The sequence below is a fragment of the Accipiter gentilis genome, chromosome 30 (genome assembly GCF_929443795.1).
Source record: "Accipiter gentilis chromosome 30, bAccGen1.1, whole genome shotgun sequence".
NCBI classification, from domain to species: Eukaryota; Metazoa; Chordata; class Aves; order Accipitriformes; family Accipitridae; genus Astur; species Astur gentilis.
Genome location: NC_064909.1, coordinates 9742755 through 9765797, shown reverse-complemented (window position 1 = coordinate 9765797; position 23043 = coordinate 9742755). Strand labels below are relative to the sequence as shown.

At 37.6% G+C, this 23043-nt stretch overlaps 1 protein-coding gene and 1 long non-coding RNA gene across 3 annotated transcripts in view; one reads left to right on the top strand and one right to left on the bottom strand.

Moving 5' to 3' along the window:
• Nucleotides 1–19392, top strand: part of LOC126052648 (uncharacterized) — a 65468-nt gene extending 46076 nt beyond the window's left edge. For both annotated transcript variants that reach the window (XR_007510114.1, XR_007510113.1), the window contains 3 exons: nucleotides 10124–10324; nucleotides 12129–12328; nucleotides 19307–19392. This is a non-coding gene — a long non-coding RNA (uncharacterized LOC126052648). The remainder of the gene's footprint in view (nucleotides 1–10123; nucleotides 10325–12128; nucleotides 12329–19306) is intronic.
• Nucleotides 12328–22853, bottom strand: NENF (neudesin neurotrophic factor). Its single transcript, XM_049833608.1, has 4 exons — nucleotides 22691–22853; nucleotides 21427–21487; nucleotides 20154–20257; nucleotides 12328–19509 (listed from the first exon to the last, which is right to left on the bottom strand). Exons 1-4 carry the CDS (start codon nucleotides 22838–22840, stop codon nucleotides 19333–19335), a joined length of 492 nt encoding a protein of 163 aa, XP_049689565.1. The 5' UTR covers nucleotides 22841–22853; the 3' UTR covers nucleotides 12328–19332.
• Nucleotides 22854–23043: the final 190 nt, after the last annotated feature.

Genomic DNA, 23043 nt, shown 5'->3' with positions numbered 1-23043 from the left:
TGTAATTCAGTTTCAGGTTTAAAGTTTTAGTTGGCTGCCTCAGCTGTTCTTCTGTGTTATTCCTTGAACTCAAATGGAAGAATATTTGTTGGAAAGTACAAAACATCAAGTCAAGGGATTGGAGTTATCGCTCCATTTCAACTGTAAAGCATTGGTGAAACTTTGGATGTCATTTTTCCCTAGCATTTTCTGTATGGAGAGAGGAGTGACAATAATAGCCACTTCATCCTTATTTGAGGGCTGTTGATGGAAACAAGGTCCTCAGTGCAAAGAATATGCAGCGTAAAAACCAGTAATACATTGCCTGTTACAATAGGATCCAAGCTCTTTGAGAGAATTATGTCTCAGGAGTGGTATTTTTTTATATGCTTGCATAAAATCAGGGTGAGCTTTTGCCATATATAGATCACCGTTTTTAAATTCTTTGTTTTTCAGTGAATTCATACCTAGTATCACAGACTCCAAAGCAGATAGAGGCTGAGGAAAAAAACACAATCAAAACAAAATCAGATTTCAAATGTTCTCTTTTCTTTTCATATAGGCATATTAGAATATATTTTGTTAATACGTTTAGACCTGAATGATTAAATCATTACTTAATTAGTGTTAATCAGTTGTTGATTTAACCTTTAAATTAAAAATAATATTATTAATTATTTTGAGGTAACTAGAAAAGTAAGAATAATTTCAAGTTACTGTCTGATATCCATCTAACTGCAATGATATACAGGTGAAAATTCTACCAATTACCCTGCTGATAATTAGTAACTCTTCTAATAGAAGAAAATTCATTTGCATTTTTCTGCACTTTTCCACAGGCGTAAGTATGGAAAGAAAGAAAAGGAAGTTCATATGAACCAAAGTATCACCTTCAGCCAGTGTCACTTTTTTTTTCTCCCAATAGAGCAGTAATCTGAGGGACTTCAGATCTCCAGAGTACAGCAATTAGGTAAAACTTTAAGACTTTCATGAGGTCAGACTGATGAAAAGGTGTATCTCTGGTTTTGTGTCTCTGGTTTTGTCTGTCTGTTTTCAGAGGCCACTGTTCAGGTCTTGGCAGATGGACAAATCCTCAACTTAGGTCATTTGAGTGAGGCAGCTGGACAGTTAATTTAACACTGATCAAAGCTAATTGAGGGGTAGGAAGTGTATGCTAGATGGGCTGTAGCTCAGTGTGTTACAAAGTATTGCTATAGAGGCATCCATGAAGGATTTCCTGTGGAGGAAATAGCAGTAATGTAAGTTCTGTGATTTGTCAGACAAACCACATTCTTCTGTGTCTGTGCCATGTACTAAACTGCTGTTTGCTTTTGTGGCTTGCTTTGTGTGTAATAGCTTTTTGACATACAGGTTTTTAAGACACTGAAGTGTTGCTTAACATGTATGGTTCCCCACCTGTATGGTCCACCACCACATGAGGCTGTGGCGTTAGCTAACATTAGTTAAACTCTACACCCCTCCCCAGACTGGTCAAGGACTGAGGCTTGCTGACAGCTGACTTGCTACTGCTAATGAGGTTTGAGATGAAGCTGTACATGACAGATCAGTGCCGTGGACCTCCACCTGCATAAATTAATTGTGGTTAATGTTCACCAACAGCTGCTATTGTTTGACCACTTACAAACACAGGACACTATATTGGAACCAGATAGCCCTCACGTACATAGTCAGCAGGGAGAATATTAGCTCCTCAATTAGGTGTTCTCAATTGCCTGGGGGAGGGGGAGTTTGCTGATCAGGAGTGTGCCACATGGGTACCAAGATAGATCCCTAAGGTGAGACAACATGCCTTAGAGCAAGTCCAAGATACATACTCTTTTTAAAAAAAAATTTCAAACTGAAAAATAGGTCTACTGCATGTTTCATAATTCTCCAAATGTCATCTGCTCTGCGTTGCCTAGATACCTCCTTTAAAAACACAAGAAGAGCAAAGTTTTGATAAAATATTTAAAGAACTAGATCCTTGTCCAAAGTTTATTGGTAAAGAGGCTGCACTTCATTTTCAGAATCTGAGATCCTGATTTCAGCTTTCCATTTCTATTGATACAGCTCTGTTGCGTCAATGGAGCCTGTCTGGCTTTCCAATGACAGCAAATATGGTCTGAAATCATAAGGGAAACCTATTTGCTCTCATATTTCAGTCACAGTAGGCTATATCCAGGAGTCTATGAATATACTGATTTACAGTCTTTCTGAAAGTAGATTCTAATGATGTTAGCAATTGAAATCAACCCCTGTGGACATTTGGTAGTAAAGAAATGTTTTATTTAGTTCAAGCATGGAATTAATGTTGATATGAAAGCTATACCAAGCAATTCTTACTATGCAGCAGTAAGAAGTGCCTTGTGGACATTTCTTTCTTTATTTTCTCTCTTTTTTTTTTTTTCTTTTTTTTCATTTTTTGTTTGGGGAAAGTGTTTTTGTAGCAGCACAGTTAAAAACTTGCAAGGAAGTGCACAGTAGAGTGAAATATTTTAGCAGAGGGTACAGTACAAAACTTGAGCCTTCTGTTGTTTGTTTTTTATATTAGGAATAACTATTGCACCTTGATATGTTGCTTGGCTTATGTGTGATGGATTTTCCATACATGTATGTGGTAAGAAGGGAAGCAAATTTTTTCTCATAGTGGGTATGTCAGTTTTTTCATAAGTAGCATATCCTGCCAACTTTGGGTCATCACATCTTGCTATCTGTTTTTACCCCATTGGCTGCATAAAGCTTTCTCTTTAGAAGCTGGGAAAGTTGCTCATAGCCCTTAACTGTATCCCTAACACTTCATCCTACATTGTTGTAAGTCAAGTCGGTAATTGCCTGCCTTCAATTCTTCACCAAATAGGGAAGAATTAACCCATTCCTTATTCTCTTACCAGAACTTTTCATACAAATCTTTCAAGTTTGTAAGGGTCAAGCCCTTTAAAAAATGAATTATTTAACATGTAGCAGTGACAAAGTTGATTTTTGCAAATAAATTGCTTCTAAATTAATATTGCTAATACTTTGTCAAAAAGTTTATCCCTATGTTTCCCTTATATTTATTCATCCTGTCTTCAGATTTTTGAGTTTATAAGCTCTTTCATGCTGATTTATGTTTCCAAATAAGCTCTCTTTTTATATACAAGTAATAATAGTTGAGATGTGACAGTGAAGATACAGAATTCTTTTATAACAAATACTGTAGATACTACTAATTTATATTAGTAAATTTAATAATCTTTTTCTCCCTCGTCTTACATGAAGATCAAACCACTTAATACCAGGATTTAGCACCAATTCTCTGGCATTTTATATCACTAATGACTGGAAAGTCTATTTACTATGTAGATAAAAATAAGTAGTACAAATAGAGTTAAGGTTAGATAAAATATTTGAATAGAAGATAGTAGATGTGAAAAGTACATGTCTGAATGGCGAACAATTAGAATGAGAATCTGGGTTGACACAAACCATTATAGCTCCATGGAAGTTAATAGACCTATACCAATTCACCTGAGTTGAGAATCAAAATAATGAAGTTAAGCTTAAGAGAAAAAGGGAGAACTATGGATGGGACTTGGAGTATGCAGCGAGAAAGTCTGTAGGTTGCAGGAAAAATACACAGCAGAGATGACAGTAGTGCTTCAGCCACTGGAATAATTTTTTTTCTGGTTCTGTATGTCTGGTAGTTGGCTCATAAATGGTTTCTTATACACGCAAGAACATGGACTAGGTAAGGACATAGTTGAGTTTGTCTCTAGTTAGGTTAAAAAAATACACTAAAATGGTCCAGCCGCTGGATGTCTCTCTTGTTCTCCTTACATGTATCAGGACTGGCCTTTCAGAGTGAAAACCTACTTCTCAGAAACACAAATGGGTCTGTATGGAAAGCCAACTATCCAGTGCTGCCCAACTGACTGAAATGGTATGACACCAGCCCAACTCTCAATGTGACAGACCATAAGTACAAGAAAGACACAAGCAAGATTAACAGTTGAGAAATGTATTTTTCCTCCATTAGAAGAGCACTTCTTAACAGCCCTATTCTTCTCAGTTGTGCTCTACACAACTGTATTAAATAACCTGATGCCAATAACTGAATATTATTTGAGACAATAAGTTAAAATCAGTAGTTCTTTTCTCAGTAGTTACAGTATGTAAGCAAATACTATGTTAGGCTGGATGGTGGAAATGCACCAGGTAAATTTTCTTTTTTACTGCCAGGGGTTTCTGGCTCAGGCCAGTTGAAGCTGGTAGTAACTTCAGCTAGACAAGAACTAGATTTCCCTTTTCTGGAAGAGTCTGCACCTTCTATTTACTTCTCTATCCTGAAATAGAATTGAGAGAGACACACATTCGAACTTCCCATTAAATCCTGTTCTGGAAAAGTAAACATTAGGAGAGATTATTTTAGTTACCTGTGTGAGTTGAGGGTACAGGACCAGGTCTTTGTTTTGCTCAGTCTGATTGCTTAATCAGTGGAAATATTTCTGCATGTGGATTATTGGCTCTTGTTTGCTTGAGGTGTCAAAAATAAATGAATGCAGGAAAATGCTGAAGAAATACTTCTGAGGTTAAGACCTTAAAGGTCTCTCCCTCGTGTTGAATCAAAGTTTCGCACTGCTTCATAGCACATAGCTTTCGGCAATGTGAAATACAGGGAAGAACAGAGTGAAACCTCAGGCAGTGATTTCAGGACCTATGAAGGTGAATGCTGAGAATTTAGGGTTTCAGTGATTTAGCTAGGATAATACAGGAATTTGGGGTTAGGGAGGAATGTAATAGAGATCTTTAAGTTTCAAGGTAATGCGATGACTAGATGACTTTTTCCATTCTTCAATTCTCCACACTATTTTCAGAAAGAGTTTCATCTGTATATTGTGAGATAGTATGTTTCCTTATATTCATAAAATTTGTTTAATTCTTTAAGTTAAACACCAGCTTAGATTACAAATTCTGAATGCTAAAAGTCTGGTATCTTTCAGAACTTTGCTAGATTTTTTTTCTGTATGTCTCATATACATGGAAGAAGTTACTTTTTACTTCAATGGTTGGCCAATATTTGAGCTCCTCTAGTTTATTTCTGTCAAAAATGTTGAGATGAAGTGATATATCTTTGTGTACATTCTTTGTAATCAAAGTGGGATTAAACTGAGGTCCTGTTTCCCTGAACGTAGCAAGAAAAAAGACAATAGGAAACAGCTCCTTTGGCAGTAACCCAAGCCTCTCTTAAATCAGTGCTGCACTCAGAAAACTCTTGCTTCTTTTTCTCCCTTTGTGGGAATTCAGGATCATTCTACAAAGTGTTTCACTATTTGGGCGGGGCGGGGGGGTTACCTGCATATGTAACATTTCTGGCTGGGTCACACCATTTTGCTAAAATTATATACGCACCTTTGTGTTTGCATCCATGTGGCTCAGATTTTTTTTATTTGCCTGTCTTGGGGCTGGTGCTTGGGATGTGATATGCATTTGTCTGGATCTTCTGTTTGCCCACAGTTATATTTCAAAACCATTTTCGTCTCTAGGACTACAAACCAGTTTCGTTCCACTGTTTCCTGTCAGTTTTCTCTGTAGCCATTAAGGAAAACAGGCAGGGAAAGTGTGGCTCCCACTTTCGAAATGTGCTGTTATCAGTTCTTTTGAGCTTCACTTCTTTTTAAAGGACCTAAACAGCATGTGGTCATCCAAGAAGTTTTGCTCTCTCTTATCTCGGATGGTGAAATTTTAAGAATACCAGAAGTGGTGTTTAACAGTCTAAATGAAGCCTTAAACAGGGGATGTGCTCATTGCCATATGCTTAAAGTCTAGGGCAGACAAACCTGCATTTTGCTATACTGAATATTTTAAGGCCTCTACTCTTTCTGGAATTTAGTTTGTCCAGGTTAGTGTTGGGAAAGATCTTTGCCTAATCCTGATTATGCATAAAAACAGTAATCCGAAGTGGTTATTTAGTGCAAGAGCCAGATTGTATGGTTGTTATCTTAGACTGGCAGTGAAACCCCTGGAGAGTTATTTAATTTTGTAAATTAGCATGCAATTAGAAAAGGAGTTTTGCTTTGAGTTTTTGGGGGATGTTTGGGGATTTTTCCCCAGCAAAATCAGGAATAATCATCGCCATAATGTATGGTTTCTTTCTGTAGCTTTCAGCTAGATTTAGCGATTGCTTCAGCGTTCATCGTTAATTATCCTATACTGTATCTTGCAACAATATTTGTCTTACTGTTGTCAGAACTCCCTGTAGTGTGAATCTATTAAAACTCTGCAAAAGGAGACATGAAGGGAAAGGGATAGTAATGTACACAGATGAGTGCAGTACAGAGCTCTGAAGTTCCAGTGTATTTTTAGTCAAAAGTAAATGTCTGTCTAATTCAAGAATTATGGAAGAAAAGTGGATCTGTAATTATGTTCATAATTAGAGAGGTCCTTTTTTGGTGCTTAATCTAAATAATGTAAAATACGTAGGTTTCTGGACACCATAGAAAACATCAAAGCTGATAATGTAGGGGAGGTTATTGCAGTCCAGGGAAAGGAAGGGGGACTGGATTCTAAAATAGTACAAATCAGCATAGCTCTGTTGTAGCCCTTTATTTCTATTGATGTACACTAGTTGAAAATTGGTTTATGACTTCAAGTTGCATAGAGACAAAGCAAACCAAAGAAACTGTTACAAAAGCATCCATCTAGGAAAACATTGGGGGAAGAAAAATACAGTCAAAACAGAACTCTTTCTAAATTAAATTTACTATTAAATTTAATAAAGTTTCCTAGTGGGGAGTTCCTGGAAAATGTGGACTGAAATGTGAAGCAAACCTTGATTGCTCTTTTAGCTGCCTTGATGGTATATTTACAAGAACTAAATTTCTTTTTTCTTTTTTTTTTTATTACTTCTAAAGAAGGTTTCTAGAGAAAAATACCCATGCTTCATAACCACCTTAAGAAGCATTTGCTATGGTTGTTTCCAAAGGAACAGCTTAATAGTTTCATAAATATCTAAGTTAACAGGCTCCTAAAACCAAGGAAAATTGCCTGTAGGTGATTTCTGCTTATACAGAAATAGCTATTCTCTGAACTGAAACTTTCTCTAAACCTTCTCTCTAGGCCTGTTACCTATTACTGCATACTTTGCTGTCCTGTTCCTACTTCCTCTGGCTGTTTTGAATCAGCTGTGGGTAGAGCAATACTTAAATGTTCTTGAGGGTAAAACATAATCTAACAAATTACAGAAAATAAACAATATTGAGCATAGCTTGTGACTATAAGGATATCAGAAACAGTTTAATGGGCACATACTTTTTTTTGAAAATGCAACAGCTATGCCACATTGTCATAAAGCCATGCTTATGGCTGGCTTTGAAGATAATATAGAATCTTTCAAAAAATGGCTTCCAGAAAGGAGTCTGAGAATACTTTTTTCTTTTATTGAATTGCTTTTTGGTATGCAGTAGGAGCTGCTTCTCCTTTATTTTTGCTGCCTTTTTTTCCTTTATTTTAATTTTAGTGTTGTTCAGGCACTTAGCAGTCTCGATAGCCAGCTTTTACTAAAGATATAAAATAATTATTTTCTGCATAGACTTGGTAATGTGTATAAGCCTCTTAACAGTCATACTTGGAGAAAACAACTGCTCTTTCCTCCCCTTTGAGGTACAGGAAGACCCAGCCACTGGCAAAGTAACTTACATTATGCTTTACTCTTCTTCCATTTAGTATTTGTGTCGTACTTGGGGGGCTTATCATTATTAAACAGCTCACAGTATCAGGCTTATGAAAGGACATGTGAAGTATGAAAATTGATGCTAGAAAATTTGGTCTTCCTGTTAGGATTTCATAACAGGCTTTGAGTCCTGGTGGACTTTCTGTTGCTAGAGTCTTAAACCAGCCTAAGTGCAGTAGAGTTGATTTTACGGAAGGCAGCAGGAGGCTAAAACCAGACTGAGCAGTGCTGGTTTATGGCATGGGAACAGTCTGGTGAAAGCTGCTGATACTTTCCCCATCACAACTGAGCTGGTTCCACCCAGGAAGTACAGGTGAACTGTGATTTAGTTCAGGATATCTGCATCCCCATTTGGGGTGCCCATTAAGTAGAAACTAAGAAGCCCTTGTCCTACACTTCTTTACTGTTCCTGTTTTTGTAATTTCATTTTATGTACAGACAGCTGTTTGTCATGTTAGATATTTGTATTTCACATTCCTCAAGTCTCCTAAATCTTTTGTCAGTAGGGAAGAAACATTAGTAAAGTTGTTTATCCACTGGCAAGTTTTAGAAATCTGTTATCTAAAGTTTTACATAGGAGCTTTTATCAAACTCTCTATTTTTGAAAGGTAATTCTAGAAGTACACTGTTACTAGTATCACCCCTGGGAGACTGGTTCCCTCTGGAAAATGTATCCCTCCTTAGAAAAGATGATGAGATGTCATGTCTTGACTTAAGAGTGAGCTCTTAATTCCCTCAACTGCTGTTTTTTGACAAATCCATCCCTGATGCTCCATTGCAGGGTGTAGTATACAGTAAAGAAAAACATTTTTTCTCCTTCAAACAACAAGTAAGCTTCTCCCCCTTTTCCCTCTGTTCAACTGCAGTTGAACAAAAACCATCATAGAAACTTAGAGGGAGAAACAGAATTCACCATATATTTCTTCTAATCACTAGGTACGATATAAAATAAAACTTAATCCTCAACAGTTCTCTCTTTAAAATGTGTGTATCTTCTTTCCCTACTACACTAGTCTGAAATAATGGCAGGAACCAACCATGCAGTTACGCAGGCTCTGGTCTTCTCTTACTCTGCAGTGGCTGTCAGCATCAAAATCTCTACTACCTCTTTCTTGATTAATTATAGGGGTCCTTCTCTACTCTTATTCTCCTTCTTCCACTGATCACTCCATCCTTCTCATGTCACTCTTTCCTTTTCTTGATTCTCTGACAGCTTTTCAGTTTGCTCCACATTGGCTGGACTGGACCTACTGTATATTTTGTTCTGTTTGATAGGGGAGGCTGAAACTCAGCATCCCATGGATTTCTCTGGGTGTTGTGTAATTGAATTGTCTAGAGTGTTAATCATCATTTGATTATTCTGACATTCTTGATGAAAAAATATGTACATTAAAATCATAATGTAATTACAGAATTTGCTTTTAGCATGAATATATTTCTTCTCAGTGACATTGAAATTATTTAGTACTCCTAATATTTATATATTATTTTGACAGATATGCAGTGGGCTATGAGTAATTTTAAGGTGGCACAGTTTACTCCATGCAGCTTAAAAGCAAGGATTTTCCTCCTCCCCTTTTGCCCCATCACATTTTATTATTAATGGCCACATTTGAATTGTCAGTTTTCCCAAAGCCTTGGTGTATGGGCTGGAATGATCAGATTAATTTAGTTGCTTAACCATGTTATTGCTAACTAGAAGAACTGAACATCCTCTTGTTCTTGCTTTATCCTTTCCTTAGCAGTTCTTCTGGATATTTTTTTTTGTTGTTTCATCCTTTTAGTTTAAACATAAGGTTTCCAAGCCAAAATAGCCTGTAATGTGGAGATGTAGGCTTCCAGGAGCTGTGTGGGCTAGGAATAAACTTTTGACTTTGTCTGGAGGCAGGATGCTAAGATGGCTCAGTTGGCAGGTTAATGAAGATTGTCATGAATATTAAATGATAGAACCAAAACAAAACTCCCAGAGAGACACTTATGCACAAATCTTACACGACCAACTCAGACAGCTGGCTCTCTGTAGACTTTTCTTGAACGAAAGCAGTGCTGAGGCATATTAGGATGATTTTTATAAACCGGAAGGCAAATTTGTGATGCACTGTTTGAAAGTTAGAGGTCTTAAAGATTTATAGCTTGAAGCAGAAATCTGTTTTCTGAAATAGATAAATAACAGCTAAATTATGTCTGGCTGTTCTTACTTGTATTAAGTGTTTCAGAATATTTTTGAGCTTTGTGCTCACAAAAATGAGTACAAGGGGTAAGCATTACTGTTAAAAGTTCATACCAGCTCTCTGGTGTGCAGCTATAGTCCTACTTTTTCCCCTGAAGTTCCTCTATCCCTTCTTTGCTTTTTTTTCCTCTCTAAAAAGACCACATTGCAGGGCACAGAATAATAAACTACAGTTGGTTTTGTTTCTTTCTTGTGATTTGTCCCAGACAGGGTAAAAGCTTGCTATTCACGGAGTTCCTCCTTCAGCTCTAGTGGTGTAAAGCTAGCTCCTGCTACATGGAAAAATTGCTCCAGCACATGCAAAAAATAAAAATTCAAGAAGCCTGGATTTAAAGTAACACCAACATAGATCCGGGATGATGCCATTAACAGCACTGCAGTCTCGCTGTCTAAAAGGCTATCTAAAGGTGAGACATTCTCTGTGGCCTAAAGAGTAATCTTTGTTACACTTTATAAGTTGGGGTCAGATTCTTGCACGTAACTTCCTTGACTTTTATGGTTTTATAAATTTATACCAACTTAATATGTGGTTCAGTGATTTTCAGACACCAAAAGGAATGAACTGAAATAACAGAGTATGGTTTTCTCAGATAACTGCATGTAGGCACGATCCATTTTGTGGTGTTATTTTGAGTATAAAAAGATAAAGTAAATCTAAACTATTTTTAGGCGTGACGAGTCATTCAAAATGAGTTGATGGAAAAAGATATAAATGAAAGGACAGTCCAGTTAGAGGAAGTTATGGAGAGTAATGCTTTTATATAAACATTCTGCAGAATTCATTTGGCTTTCCAAACATTGTCTGTAAATCAAGTGCTTTCCAGTGGCTCACGGAGACCTCTCTAGTCATATGGTGCTAGCTCTCTTTGTTTTCAGTTCAATTGCATTAAAAACAGAATATATTTTTTAAAGTAGAATTTTTAAACTATTTATGTAAATAATTGAGGCAGTTATTCCAGTGGTATTACATGACTATGAACAGTGTGCACAATCAGAAATAAAAGTGGCCAGCAGGTTCCCAGCTGTGAAGAAAACACATTCAGTGAGGTAATTCGTCAGCTAGTATCAGGACAACCCCTGATTTATTTATGTTGTTGTTAAATCAAACAGCCTAGTGGAATGGGAGTGATTTTTTTAAGGGTAACATAAACCAAATACATTTAAAAGACTTGGTTAGACTAGCATGTATTTGTGTTTTCACAGTACCATGAGGAATTTACACGCATACTCTCTGACAGGGCTTGCAGTAAGGTGAGCTGCAGTATTGTGGAATAATAGTTAGTAACTATTTCCCTATGTATTCAAGTTTTCCATAAATATATATTACTTTGTGAAGCAGATACAGCTAACAATTATTCAGATAAAATCTTGCTTAAGATTTTACCTTTTTTCAAGCTGAAAAGCTCCTTTAGGTAATTAGGGAAGTACAGGTTAATATATCTTAGTCTGCAAAGGCTACAAACAGTTGTTTTGGGATTAGAGGCTCATTTCTTTCTTACTTATTTGAAATATCTGGTCTAGTTTAGTTTATCATAAACTAGCTAAGCTTAGTGGATGAAAAGTTTACCTTTAGCTTCCAGCTGCACCTTCATTTTGCACATTTTGAATGTATCATTAAAACTCTTGACAATGTTGTGAAACACCTTTATACAGTGTCTTTAAGTGGCTGAGCCAGAAATACTGTTGGGGTCATCATGGTTTCTACCAATATTTCAACAAGCAAATGACCAATGAACATACAGGCAAATTCCAAGTGATGACAGACACGGATGAACATGGGTAAAATACACTCACTTCAGCTGAAAGATGAAGCACCACAAAGTGATAACCTCTTTGGAGTGAGGAAATTAAAGCTAGAGCTTCAGAAAGTAGCATTCTTGATATTATAGCCATCTTAGGGTCCTACCAGCCCAAGTGTCCAGCCAACACTACCTTCTTCAAATGGCTTAAAGTCCCAATAGGGATGAAAGACAAAGGGAAATCAAGGGAAGCATCAGCTCTTTTAACAGCCAGGAAAGCTAGCATTAAGGATTGCTAAGTTGTAATGAAGATGAGAATTGCACCTTCGTGTCTGTGTCCCTGGTCACCTCTTCAGCAGAAAAACTCCAGCCTTTTTTCTTAAACTAGAATGGGCATCATTTAAAGACAAAATGAGAAAAATTGCTAAGTTATGGACTGAATAACAGCAGTGTGATTTTTCTATGAATCCAGGCACCTGCAAGGTATCAAAGCCAAAGGCATTAGTATTTTTGGAAAATGGGACCGAGGATGTCAAGCAAGGAGCCAGCAGTCACAAACTGTTTAATTCATGATGATTTTCCCAGAACTGTATCCAAGGAGAATGTCACACTTTTCCGTTCTCAAGTTCAACCTTATCTCTGAGTGCATCAGCAAGTTTCACCTCTTCTCTCGTGAGTTATTTATAATCTCCTGCTGCTTCTCCTAAGTAGAATTTCACTTGCCTTCCTTCTCTCTGCCTTGGATTGTTGTGATCCACTGATACGCTGCTGCTTCACGTATAAACCTTTCAGCAGCCTGTTTTCTTCTAGATCCAAGACATGCTAGATTCACAGGAGACCATTCAGAGAAATGGGAAGGAACTATTTACCCTTGGCAGCAGCAATATGTAATATTTAATATGTAGAATCATAGAGGCTCAGTGCATACTCAAACATCCCTACTAAGTATGTGTTTAACTTAAAGTCCTTTCCAGTTCACTAAAATTGATAGTTGATCTTCTGCATGCTAATACTGAGAGCTTTTCAGAAATCCCTACAAGCTGCCATCATAATTTCATTTCTACCATTTTTTATTGTGTCAGAGATCAAAACTGCAGGGCATTATTTCTGACCTGTTCAGTTTAAGAAATACATGGACTACAACATGTTTTAGAAAGACTGTAAGAATGCTGCCTTTGTCTAAATTGCTAGATCTCTGTTGTGTATCATCTCGGACATATATGTATGTTTGTCTTTCTGTAACATGAAAATACATCACAAATACCTTGAAAGTCCTACTGTCCTATTCTTAAAAAGTACTGCATAACTATTTTAAAGTACAGAGCTTGGTTAAGTAATAAATAAGGAAAAATCAGTGATATACTTGAGACACTTCCAAGCATAATGTAGGACACAGACATGTTACCCAAGAAAATAATCTCAATTTAAACATGTAATCCCTTCAATTAACACTGTGCTGTAAGTATACTTAGGTCTGATGCACAGCTGCACAGTTCTACAGTTCAGAATGAACACTTTGCTTTTTGTGGAGCAATATTTATTCTTTTTAAACGAGAGTATGTTTTTAAGAGCTTTGCTCAAACATAAAATTTAATAAAGGGTTAAATGTAATGAGTAAGTTTGAGTTACTTGGACTTTATCTGTGATCATTACCAAAAGAGCACTGCAATGTAAAATAAAGGGTATTTAGCCACAGCCTCCAGCGAGAAGAGTAGCCTTCTAGAAAACTCTTGATCTGTGACAGCTATTTCAAACCAGTTATCAATTTAATCTATAAAATTAGGCTCCAGGCAGTTAATTGCTTGGTAAATATGCTCTGCATATCCAACACAACTGATTTTACTATCCCTGCAAAGGAGCACAGAATGAGGCACTGGGAATTTTTCACTTCAATTGTCATCTATCTGTCCAGACTGGCTGAAACAAATGCTACCCATAAGGGTTTTTTCATTCAAAGATTCTGTTGTCTTCCAAAGAAGGGTGCAAGGCTTAAGTTCAGCTCTACCTTGAATCCTACAAGTTTAGGCCTGTTTGGATTCAGTTCATGTGTTTGACTCAACTCTTTGTAATCAGTCCACTATCTATGTTGTCATAATCTTTAAAGCCCAAGTAGATATGCCAAGAAGTGGACTCAGATTTTCACAATGCAAGGGTTAGATCCAAGTCTCTGCTTTAACTGCTGCCTTTGCACAATATCAGAAAAATTTCAGCAAAATCTGGAAGGTAAAAATGGACATTGGGACATTGATTTCTTTTTCAAAGAGGTTTCTTTAAGTTGAGGGAAAATTATGTCATATTTTGTTTTTTCTTGGGTGGCTTATCTCCAAGATGGCTTGCACCCAGATTCTTCTAAGCTTTTCACTTCTCAGAAGGATAATGTCTCATGTCAGAAGGATAAAGGCTTATGTCAAGAAGTACTGCAGAACACAATAATCTGAACCTTCATTAACAGTGCAGAATTTCTGATGGCAACAGCTACAAATAACCTGTGGGAAACAAGAATAGGAATTGTTTATTCAAGAATACTTCCTGTGGCTCTGCAGTTTATCCAGGTGCACAAGCTCTATTTTTCACAGAAAGTTAATCTCTGTTTCTGTTATTTTGGATTTCTTGTCAACAGATAACCCAAGCCAAGAAGATCTAAGCATAGGTTTTGTAAACAAGTAAATTAGGACTCACACCTTCTACTGAACAAGAGGAAAAAAGTCAAAACAGAAGGCTTTATGTAAAGACCAACAGATGGGTAAGGGTACAAGTTTACATTGTTATCATTGACCATATTTGACAGAAGGAAAAATAGGAAGCACTGTCTGTTATCAGTCCTGCACGTACTGCTCTGCCATATCTACCTTACCAATTTATAATTGCCCCAATAACACACTAAGATACATTCTCATTTCCCACCTACTCTGTTTTCTGGGTTAGGGGTTTTTTTGGTCATGCCGAGATCAAAATCATGCCTATGCTATTAGAGTACTTCTACCAGTGATGCCCACCTATCATACACTTAGTTCTTTGAGAGTCTGATTGAATAGTGGAAAAAAAAAAAAAATCACCTTTTGATATAGCACTGATTTTTCTGTCAAAGCAGTCAGATACATTCTATAACTATCTGAATCAACATTTGCAGATGGAGCTCTGAGTGAAGTAATTATTACAAATCTAAATTAAGGGTTTTTTTTGGTTTGTATTAATTAAAGCATTCACAGACAAGGACTCGTTTTCTTTGAAAACAGCCATTCTGTATACTACGTAAATAGCTTTCAGGTTGTAGGTTCATGCACGTTTTACTTTATCTGAATATTATTACTCATGGTGCATGGATTTGTCATAGAAGTTGCATGGCTTGTATATTGCTTCCTGTATGGACAGAAAAACATTAAGCAAAAGCATAAATGATGGATAACAAAGTGTATGATTGTCATCACTGACGTCAGTTCTGGGACTTCAAGATAACCCTGAGAATATCCAGTGTTCATCTGAAAATATGCAAATATTAATCAGAGCTACTTAGCACATCTTAGTGATGTGCAGCTGAATCCTACTGAACAGCAGCCTTTCACTCACAGAAGTAGTCAGAAGTTTTTTTTATTTATTTTTTTTTTTTTAGTTCTTCTCAGTTTAACCAGATCAGCTGAAAAATTAGCAATGGACTTCCTATATGAAATTTTTCACATCTCTTCCATTTTCTCTTGAGCAGATGCAAATTACATTGAGCACATTTCAGATAAATATATTTATAAAAGAGACAGAATACATTTGTAAAAGTCAGCTAAACCATTTTTTTTCCTGTTTTCTCTCCTGCACTATCAAGTGAGATCTACATGTTCTTGGGAGTCTTGCAAAGGAAAAACTGCAGCAATTAAATGTCTTTCCAAACTGTCATTTGTTCAATGTGTAGCCCAATGGTGGTTTTGAAACAAAAGTTAAAGGAAGTGGTTTATAAATTGTGTTGAGGCTTCTCCCATTCTAAAGCATTGTACTTAAAAAGATAAGCATCCTCTTTTAATTTTTACTGAAATGTGAAAGTCTGGCAGGTCTGACAAGTGCAGTCTGAAACATGATCCTACACTGATTCCTATGTTGTTATGAATTTACAGCTGATATTATCAGACCACAAAGAGTATTAGCCTAGGCTGCAGTTTTCAAAGAAACACAAGGCCTTTTCTGTGTAAGAAAACTAATACCGAAAGTAATTCACTTAAATCAATGAAACAGTCATATTTTCACAAAGGGCCCCCAAAAGAATGGTGTCCATACATGCATTACAGTTAGGAAAGAAATAACTTTGGTTTATGTCTAATCCCAAATTGTTGGAAAAATCTCAGCCACTCAGTCTGCAAGATTCAGAGTCCCTGCATTCTGGCAGGTGCTCTTGTTTGGATTAGGATGCAATAACTAATAACTGTGACTAACAGCTGCTAACACATCTTACATGTTCTTAGTAGGATTTCACTTAACTGCAGTCTCTACAACTGCAAAAATAAAGATAATACTTTGATTTGCATTTCATTGGATGCCCTTTATTGAATTTTTGTTGCTTATATTATTAGTCCTGTTGCTCCTGTTGTTAATCAGAGAAGTCCTTCTTACAGTACAGATGATAGAATCTATCTTGTCACAGCAGTTAGCCAAATGTATTAGGATCAAAGTGAGGGACTATTGAAAAGAGTGCCAGGTGGGAAACAGCAACTCAGGTTATGCATCCTCTAAGCAATGAACCCATCTGATAATTCTTAACACTCTGAAGAGTAAATTCATGGTGCAGCAATTCATTAAAACCTCAGACCATTCAAACACCCAAGTTAAGTTAGCAAGATGCAGATTTACAAACAGCAGAGCAAAAATAATGACATTTGCAATGTTATCTGGAAGCAGCAAGTAAATTGAAAAGAAATTCTTCACTCTCCAAAGGAGCTGTGGAGTAGTAGGAGGATACAACAGGGCTTTACGCAACTTGCTTGTTTTGAGTGCCATTTACAGATAGTGAGGGTACCTGTTTTACTGCAATAATACAGAGGTCAGGGAAATACAGCTGACTGAAAAAACAAGGATAGCATACAATTTGCTTGTTTTAAGTACAATGTATAGATAGTGAGGACACCTGTCATACTGGAGTAACACAGAGGTCTGGGAAATGCAACTTAGCTGAACAAAACAACCATAGCAGATGGTTTGCTTTTAAGCAAAGTAAGTTTCAGGCTGTTGGCAAGTAACAACCTTAGACATAAAATAGTGTCATTAAATTAATACCAGAAGAAATACTGTGTTACTCTAAATTAATTTTTGAAAAGTAGTCAGTGAAAACATGTTAAGGATATATGCCCACTTAAAGCCTTATTATCATAACCCTGTTCTGTTGAGTTGGAACCTCAAATGAAATAGCCTAGGAAGGCTATCACATGATTACATGTGAGTCCTTCAGTTCGCAAACTGAAATAAAAAGGAAATGTTCTGCATTCTAAAATGCCCTCAGTTGTGATAATCCTGTCTTTAATAACAGAAAGGAAGAACTAGAGCATCTCCCTCTGTTCACACATATATGAGTGAGGGCGACATGGATTTGCAAGGATCTCACAATACAAGAGTGGGGTTAATATCACCCCTGTTTCCTGTTGCAACAGGAGGGTTTCTTCACTGAAATGAACCTGAAACAAATAGAAGCTGAGTTACCCACTTCAAGATCAGCAAAGGTGACCTTCTTAGCATGAACAGGAAAAGCAGGGAGAGAATAGTAACACTAAACCACTCAGTGGTGATGAGTTTACCACCTAGCTACAACATTTTTGACACACAGCTGGATATGCCGATCGCAGATGAAGCCAAGACTATTACAGTAATCACCGTAGCACAGCTACTGAAGCTGCCCCATAAGGAAGCGTGCAACAAAGGGAAAAGAAGGGGAGAAAACAGTAGGCATTGGAAAACTATTTGTGAAATGCTGGCAAAAGAACAACCACCATTACCACTAAACCCACATGCGTTCCTATAAAGATGGCAGGTATACACCCATACCTGTAGGCAGGCATCATCAAGGGGCCAACTCCTAGCTGGTGTTGGTATCTAATCAAAAGGTCAGCAGTAATAATAATAATAATAAAACAGAAATAGTTCTCTGAAGCAATAGTATATTCTTAGATGCTAAATTATTTATTACACCACAGAGCACCATACAACAGCGGGGGGCAGGGGAGCGCCATGGAGTCCCTCCTACAAATGAAATGGTCTAATGGTAAGACACAAAACAAGCTTAGAGTAAAATCTGTAACATTGGGAAAGAAATGAGAAATAAATAGAAACAGCTTTTCTAGTTATTCAACTGACAGGCAGCTGTCTCCTGCACACCATAAAGTGGAGAGTCATCTAATAAAATCTTTCGTTCAAAGAAAATGGCCAAAATGCTAAAGAAAAAGAACGAAATACAGAGCTGTATTTTTATTACATCTATATTATTAATATAGACTTGGGAGGAGCTGCTCAGTTTTTCCATGTCAGTTCAACCTGTCACACTGGCAGATAAAATCACATACATGACAATTTACATTCTACTCAAGTTAGTGAAAGTCAGTGGTTAGCAGCAATTCATGTAGCATATGCTTTTACAGTCCTCTTGTTGCCGAAAGATCGCCAGAGAAACCTGATAAAGGGGGTTTGCTTTCACTGTACAGGATCTGCAGTTTTGTATTAGGTTAAAAGGAAGAGGAACATATGAATGCACACTTCATTGCAGCAGCAATGATGAAGCCAGAGTAAGAACAAAGAAAAACTAAGAGAAATTAAAAATGAGAGCTGAAATTGTCAATATAAAGATGCTAACAATATCCACAGGATACTAAACTACTATAATAAACTTCTGCTGTAAGAGTTTGTGGTAAACAGTGGGCTATCATTTCCTTTTTTTAATCAGAGAAAGAGTAGAGGAAGCTAGAAGGAAATCATCATAATCTAATATAGATGAAATCTTTGATAATTATTTAATTTTTTTTTAATTTTAAATTTTAAAAAGTGTAATTTATTCAAAACTAACATAATAATAGTCTTACTTAAAATGCCACAGTAGTTCTCATGGGGGAAAAAAATAATTCTTTTTCTTGGTTTACAGCTGTAGGCTTTGCATAAATATTCCACAGTAACTGCATTTGAAGAGATTCAGTGGTTTTATATCCAGTATTCTGAAACCTATCAAATATTAAATCCTATAATGCTTTTTAAAATGTAAGCCTCTATTACACCTGTTTGTACATGTGATACCAACACTCATGCGAAGCACAGAGAACTGATGTTAGCTCATCCAGATAATGCATTCACACTTTTCCAAGGAGTAGGAAACAACTTGGGATTTACGAAAAGACCAGTCATGTTTCAACTATTAAAAACTGCCTTATCTTTTCTAAGGAATGTAATTTTACATTACACACTTGTACACAGGGAAATCCAGGGAGAAAGAACTTTCATGTGAAATAATTCCCATAATTCAGAACAAACAGCCCAAGTGTATGACACTAATATAGATCCATTTGTTTCCTCTAAACTGTATGTGTACACACATATATATTTTCTAAACAGAATACTGACTCATGATAGCTAATTGTTGTAGTGAACTCCAGAAAACAGGGAATCAATATAATATTCTATTATGCCTCTCCCCAGGCGTTCTCTAGGTACAAAAATGTTCCTCAAAACTCATCTTTAATGTTGAAATGTGGCTGATCTTCAGGTTTAAAGTCTAGATTGGGGCTGCCATCCTCATTCAGAATTCGGCGAGAAGTATAGCCAACAATTGGATATTTGGCCTTATAAACATTATTGAAGATATCATCCAGAGACTTCAGTTCCTCTTCTGTGAGTCCTGTCTAAATGAAATATGGAAATGAAAGTCCTGTCTCAAAGAAAGAAAAATACAGGTATTTATATGCATTTTTCTTTTCTATTGATTACTATAAACCTTAGGGTCAGCTTTTGGGTATAATTTGCAGAGGACAGTTAACAAAATTCATAGTATAACCTGTAATTTTATTCTTCTCATTCAAGTTCAGCCTTGACAAAACTTTAATATATTCAGGTCAAACAAACCATTAATCTCCCTTCATTTTCCCTTCGTAAGTAAATCACACCTCAAACAAGCAACAACCCACTGCCAGAGTTAGCATCTACTGCCATGTCAGTGACATAGGATATGCCAAATCAATTGACAAAGAAAGTGATTTACTCTCTTTGGAAGCATCTTTTTAAACAGGAGGTAATTTCCCCTTTACATCCTTACATAAATTGTACTGATTCCACAGATTAAAACCCTTCCTCTTTAAGGCTGTTAGCACTGCACCTTCCATGGGCAGTAAATACATACCCATTTAATATATTTCAAGAATATTAATGCAGTTTTTAAAGATGTGAATCAACTTTAAAAAATTAATACAAATAATCTAATATTATCATTCATCTTGCAAAAGAATAAAACTTTGCAAAACAGAATTAAACTAATAGTCCATTTTCTTACTATGTCATGTGTAAGATCTGCTGGATCCAGAGACATCTTTGCAACTCCTCTTGTTGAGTCTTTTCCAACCAAAGCATTGTATGGGGCTCCTCTTCCATAAAATTCTGTCAGATTAGAAAAAAAATAAATCCAGTGATGATCAGTATGTTCAGCCTCTACTTTTCACCAGCCTGTTACACTTGTCAGTGAACTGAAAGCAGCAACTCAAGTCTCAGATCCTTCTCTCCAAAACTGACTTTTGATTTGCTATTTTTTGATAATATATCCCAGTCCTTAAAAAAACCACAAAACAGAGGGTGGGGTTATACAATACAACTGTTGAACTCCTATACTGCAGTCTTAAAATTTACCTATTATTTAGGGAGCTGTGCTTTACATACTCATGAGAAGTTTGTAGACTCCAGAATTTGCAGGGGCAAGCCTTGTCTAACTTAGGATTTGAAGATCAGCCAATGTGGATGTCCAGACAAGCTGCACTAACATGCTTAGTACAAAGAAAGCAACAAGCAATTAGTTTGCTTATGATGACATTAAGGCAAGTGTCCAGGACCCCCATGGTCCCTTCAAACATTTTACAGCAAATCTGGATTAAGTAGCAGGAGTTCAAATTAAAACATCTGTAGTTCCTAGGGAAGGCACAAACAGAAAATACAGCAATAAATGGTTTAGGTGTAAATGACGAGACAAGAAGCCTCATGAAGTATGAAAATTTTAAAGGAGAAAAAAAAATTACTTAGCCCTCCGCTCTCCTTTCAAAATCACAGTAAACTCTTCCAAGAGTTTTGACCAGATCGCTGGACAGCACAGGTAAGCAAACACCAGCACAAAAGGAAAAGATGAAACTGCAGCAATGCTCATATTGTGTAGCGCAGTATGGGTACATCCCAGCTAGCTCTGATCTGGTCAGTTCATGTACCCAGTGCAATAAAACACTGTAGCGCCAGCTTCCGTGTGGCATGACCCCATGCCTAGTGAGGATTCAGGGGTCTGGGCAGGTGTCTTCAGCATTTCTGTCATCAGCACCCAAGCTAACTGGACTATGCTGGCTTGTCTGTCTTATGTGTACTGTAACCTCAAACCACTGTAAATTCTAGACAACACCTTAGTGGGGGAGGTGTCAAAAGCGGAAAACTGAGTTTTTCAAAAAAGGAAAAAGTACATTCTTTTTGTTGCAATTGAACTGCAGGCTTCTAATACATTGAGAATATTTAAAAATTAATGACTGAATAATAGCATGAAAACAAAGTAGACAGCAGAGGAGAAGCAAACTCACCTTTTCCAGAAGTGACATCAAATACTACTCCCTTCACCGCCAAGTAAATGGGCTGTCCTTCCTGTAAAGAAAGCCTTCAGTAGATCCTCAACACTTAAGCGTAGGCAAAAGGCAATTAGTTTTAGCTATGAAATCCATAAGCACTCAGGACACAAAGAAGAGAATTAAATTCTCTTATGTATGTTTTCTTTTGTTTGTGTGTGTATACAAGCATACACGTTACCTCTCTCGAAATTTCTTGCTTGTGCTTTAAACTGTCCGCAAGATTATTTTTTTTTGAGGATGTAAGCATATGGAATGAGAGAATCTTTTTAATCTAAACATCACAATCATATAAGACATGTCCCTCTTGCAGGTCTTGCAAACTTGTCTGCTCAAAGATGATCAACTGCATCTTTCTCTTCCTAATGCAGATGGGTATTGCCCAAGATAAAAGGGTGTATGGCCAACAGCATTCTTTATTTGATTAAGAGAACAACAGATAAATACATAAACACACGCAAATCTGATCTGCTGACATCTGTTTTACTTAATAAGCCAGTGCTTCTGCTTTGTCTTTTATGCATAAGATGTATTTTAAGTCAGATGCTGGTTAGCTTCTTGAAAGTATCTAGAGAAGACCCTGAGGAAGTCAGCCAGCAAGTTTTTTTGAAAGAAAAAACAGATGTGTATCAACATAGGACTTTATTATTTTGAATGTGAAGTTCTGCTGGGACTTCTGTGTCACAGAAAGCTAAACTCTTATGATGAAATTGCTTTCTTACTTCTATAATCTCGTAGGAAAAAAAAGGGGTCTAAATACATGGTTTAATGAATTATTGAGAGAAAATTACTTTGGCTCCAACTTGTGGTAATACGAGATTCACTGGCATGAGTACATCGTCAAGCAGGCAATGAGTAAAAGAGGATCGTGCCATCTAATTGTCTGTACCCAACTTCAACGGACCAAACTCCGCAGCTGCCAGCAGGACAAATGAATAGCAGGTCAGCAACGCACGAATGCCAACAAACTTCTCACGAACGCCTAAAAAGCAAGTTATCCCATAATTACTGGGAGGGAGGGAGGGAATAGCACAGCAGCAGAGCACGAGAAAACCGAGTTTTAAGGTGGTTTCAGGGCACCGAGCCGCAGGGACGTAGGCGATGCCAGGACGCCCCACCGGCCCCGGCCCCGGCCCCGGCCCCGGCCCAGCGGCTTCAAAGAACCGGCCGGGAAGGCCCCGCCGCGGCTCTGCCTCCCTCCCTCCCGCCCGCCCGCCCCTACCTGCTGCCCGTCGTATCTGGCCAGCTCGGGCTCGGTGAAGAGCCGCACCGGGGCCTCGGCCGGCGGCCTGAAGCGCAGCTCCCGCTCGGCCGCGGCCGGCAGGGCGCCGAGCAGGGCGGCCAGCAGCACCCGCGCCGCGCCGCCCGCCATACCGCCAAGGGCGGGCCGCGGCCCCGGCCCGGCCCCGCCTCCAGCCCCCGCCGGAGGCAGCCCCGGGCCCCGGTCGTCCTCCTGATCGTCAGCGGTCTGCTGATGGGAGTCCTCGACTTCCATCCCTTTTTCCCTCTGAAGTTTCTCTGCTTGCTGCTTTCAATGTTTAGTCACAAAATCGGCACCCGCAGGGCAGGCTTCGT